General features: G+C 43.1%; 1 protein-coding gene across 1 annotated transcript; it reads right to left on the reverse strand.

Moving 5' to 3' along the window:
* Positions 1-562: 562 nt before the first annotated feature.
* On the reverse strand, positions 563-3,804 carry USE1 (unconventional SNARE in the ER 1 homolog (S. cerevisiae)). The gene is made up of 7 exons (XM_009699200.1): positions 3,759-3,804; positions 3,216-3,294; positions 2,537-2,689; positions 2,291-2,309; positions 1,516-1,546; positions 1,107-1,269; positions 563-874 (listed from the first exon to the last, which is right to left on the reverse strand). Exons 1-7 carry the CDS (start codon positions 3,785-3,787, stop codon positions 692-694), a joined length of 657 nt encoding a protein of 218 aa, XP_009697502.1. The 5' UTR covers positions 3,788-3,804; the 3' UTR covers positions 563-691.
* Between the last annotated feature and the right edge of the window lie 153 nt (positions 3,805-3,957).

Here is a 3,957-nt window from a genome sequence, read left to right on the forward strand (position 1 = left end):
TTGCGCATACAGAAAGGGAAGGAAATATTGCAACAGCATCAACTTCAGCTCTTCTATAGTAAGTCAAAACTGAAGAAAATTGCAAAGTCCAAAGTCCCAAATACTCATCTCAGAAAAAGGTGAGCCTGGGAATAGTTTTACCTGTTGATACTCTGAATCTGAGCCAGACAAACAACTCAATGGCAGCATTCTCTTCCTACACCCTACAGCTATGTACGTACATAATTTGTAATTAAAGATCCTGCTGGCAGCGAGGTCCTAGTGCAGTACAGTAAAGCTGTAACGACAGGAAAAATTGTAAGACTTCAACTGTTACTTATATTTGTATTGAGTAAAGGCCTTTTAGGACTCGTAACATTTGCCACAGCCACATTAAAAACAAGACTGCATCCGTCCACTAAAGAACTTGTTAGCAGCTCAGAGTAAATTGCCATCTGTATCCCAGTTCTCCCCTCAACGGGCAATAATATTCACTAGGTAAAAAACCTAACCAAGTATCCAAGTGTAGAAAGCCTTCTCCATGAAACCCTTCACTGAATCCAGTGCTCACAAAAGAAAGAGATGCAAGGGTAGGCCTTGGACAGCCTCTTTAAGGACATGATAGGTGGCAAAGAAATTGATTGCTGACAGTTATCACACCAGCTGAGTTTTCCAACTGCACATCTGGCAGTTTGGTTTTTTTTTTTAAAAATCATTTTAATTTGGGGAAAATCCTGTTAAAGAGAATCATGCTGATGAATATAAAACAAACTACAATTAACATTATCCATAATAGCCAGTTGACTGATTTGTTTGCATGCTGTTCGAGGCGGTCAGATTCATCCTTGAGCTTCTCAAAGTTCTGGTCTGCCATCCTGAGAGAATGCGATAGTGTCTGGGGAGAAAAGAGAACAAGCAGTTTCAAACTCAGACTTGAAAGTTCTGACTGCTATTTCTTCCAACAGAGAAAAGGTTCAGTTGCACTACAGAAGCAGACGGGTATTGCCTCCGAGTCTCCTCACTATAATCTCACCCGGAATCAAGCTATAGGGTACAGTATTTAATATATTAGAACTTGAACCTTCTGGGTTGCAAATTTGAGGGATTAGCACTTTAAGATGCGCTACCTGGTTATCTTGTTTTATCACATTCTGTGCAGCCAGAGTGTTGTTTTTGAGACTGCGAGCCAAACTTAGCATTTCTTCAGCTAACTTCTCCTGCATATCCTGATGGTGCTGTAACACAGCATCCAGCTCAACTGCTGACTGCTTCTCATCAGATACAAGGCCTCTGCAAGAGCATAGGAGAAAAAAAAAAATAAATGGAGATTTTTACTTTCTTGTGGGTCCACCTCCCAAGGTTTCCCCAGACTCTGCAACTCTGACAAGACAACAAGAACAGTTATGTCAACTGAAGTCACATTTCGGTTTCTACCAGCAGGCACCTCACCCAAATGGAAACACCTCTGTGATTTAAAGGTCATCGGGAAAGCAGTTCCCAAAATAGTGAGCATCAGAATGAGAAATTTTTACTTACTTCCGCTTCCTTATGTTTAACTCTTCAGAATCTGGAAAAAGAGTTAAATTTGTGTTTCAGCATGTTATAAATCCCTATGCAATCACAGGCTGAAGAAATAAATTTTCTGTAAGGGATTTTTCAGATGTCCAAATCCTACTTGCCCCTCTGCCCCAAGGAACATGGATTTCAAATCCCTACTTGCTTTCCAGAGGGAAAAGACAACATATAACATCAAAAGTATGGTTGAGGAAAAAAAAAAAAAAAAAAAAAGATGAATCATATCCCTGAGGACACAGTTTAAGCCCGTGCGTCTTGGTGTTCTCCTTCAGGACACGTTACATTGGCCTAGCTCCAGCCACTGTAACAGTAGCTATGGAAATAGCAAATGAATTCCTACGAGTTCCCTACATGAATAACACGGCTGTATATTTAAGAGGAATTGAACAACGCCTACTCTAAGCACCTAAAATCACGTGATTTGCTCAGAGCAGAAGACAGGAGCAACAAGAAATGTAAATTATCCTTGCTAATTCTATAGTTAAGACTATCTGTTTCTGTACAAATTCTGGAACAACAGGTTGCTGCAAGTCCCTACTACCATAGTGACAACATAGGCTTTCATCTGTTAGGGTTTTTGGTTTTGTTTGTTTTTAAAAACTGCTCTCTTGAAAATAAGTGAGCCACTGAATTAAAAGTACACTTTGGCCAATCTCTAATACCTGACCTTCCTCTTTCTCTCCCTGTAAGACTCAAGTTAACTAAAGTTAGAGAAAACAACATATTTTAAACTTACCATCGATAGCCAAGGGGTCCTGGGAGGCAGAAAGAGAAACAAAACAGAAGATTACAAAGGGCCAGTGATAAAACAGTCCTCTAGGCCTAGCATAGTGTCTGTGCCCAGTATTTAGACTACCCAAACAAGAAGGTGACTCCCCACCCAGCCTGGAATACATCTGAGGCACAGCCACCAAAGGCAGCTGAATACAGCAAGAGACAATCTATAAAGTAGCAGTAAAGAAGCAGCAGCACCAAAACATACTGTACCAAGCAGCTCACTCCTCATCTTGCCTGTGCAACGAGCCTTTGTCTGCAGATGAACTGTTTTAGTAGCTGGGGTTCTCTCTTTTGTTGTTGTAGGGGTACGTCCAGGGGCCAAGAACTGATTTGCCAGAGCCTTTTCAGTTGATGAAGACTGTGAGTAGGAAGAAGCAGTAAAAAGTCATGAATATCATATTCTGCAGTGTGAGGCCACCTGGGTGTGTGACCAACAAGGATGCAGGGAGCACTTCCACAGCCGCTTCCCACAGAACAGTGCAGTCAGCCTGAACAGCAGCACTGACTGTACCTGTGCTAATTGGGGTACAGCTTATTGGCATTTCATAACTCTCCAGATGCATGTAGTACCATCCAAGAAAGGTGTCAGGTCTAAAGGACAGTACCTGCCCCTGTATCTCACATCAAAGAAGCGAGAAGGATATAGGCAAGACGTACTTTGCTTTTGAAAAGGAGGAAAGAAGCTTCAGATTTCATACAATACCCCCTTTTAACAAAACAGGAAAATCCAATATATTTATTCATGTTTTACAGGGACTGCCTGATAAGATTTTAGCAAGTGTTATTTTGAGGCATAAGATAAAGGCAAACATAGGAACCATGCAATACGGTGGATATAAGCAGAGCACGCTTAAGTCTCTTCCAGCTGAAGCAGTAGATCTTACCAATTTTTCAGCTTCTAAGAGTCCCTTTAGGAAGTCCACTTTGCGAGAGTATTCATTCAGCAGTTCTGGGGCTGGCTTACTATCGGAATTGAAAAATAGTAAGATGAAAACCAGAAGTTATCAGTATTGTCTATTGTTCAAGTGACTTTCCAAATAAAATGAAATAAAAAACCAAGACATGGTTCTTCAAAGAAGCATCTCCTAACAGAAGCAGCCTCAGGCTAGGAACATGCTTGCAACCCCCTGCAAATCACCTTTTCCAAAGCACCGACAGCTTGGGGCACAGCATGCTGGAGGGGCACGGACACAGCCCAGGGCCAAGGCTGGCATGCAGGGAAATGCGTCTGAGAACGCCACAGAGTCGCACAGCTCCTCACAGGGCTGTATCACAGCTGTACTGCAGGCACAGTTGCTCCGTCACCGACAAAAAAAGAGACGTACAGGACGCGTCGGTGTTGGTGGGCTATGTCTGCCTTGCGGGTAAGAGACTAATGAAACCACAAGCAGCACCCACCCGCCCCCGGACTGCAGAGAGCGACTCACCTGGACTGCTGCTTCAGCTCTCGGAGCATGTCTTCAAGAGCGGCCACATACTGAGGAGAAAAAGAGCCTGTAAGCAACAGCCTTAACAAGAAATATTCTGTCTGGCAAAGGCTGCTGCCCGGCTGAGAGCGAGGTCGGAGTTTTAACACTCCGTAGCACTCACTGCCTCGGTTTATTTCGAAGACGGGCGCCGGGCCCT

This window comes from Cariama cristata, unplaced genomic scaffold (assembly GCF_000690535.1).
Source record: "Cariama cristata isolate BGI_N322 unplaced genomic scaffold, ASM69053v1 scaffold26104, whole genome shotgun sequence".
NCBI lineage: Eukaryota > Metazoa > Chordata > Aves > Cariamiformes > Cariamidae > Cariama > Cariama cristata.

Bases quoted from the DNA above. Each gene is read 5' to 3' on its own strand.
- USE1 (XM_009699200.1), bottom strand. From the start codon at position 3,787: ATGCTCCGAGAGCTGAAGCAGCAGTCCAG. The intron at 3,295-3,758 runs GTGAGTCGCTCT...CAATTCCGATAG, and splicing joins GAGCTGAAGCAGCAGTCCAG to TAAGCCAGCCCCAGAACTGC. The intron at 1,270-1,515 runs GTAAGTAAAAAT...ATGCTCTTGCAG, and splicing joins TTAAACATAAGGAAGCGGAA to AGGCCTTGTATCTGATGAGA.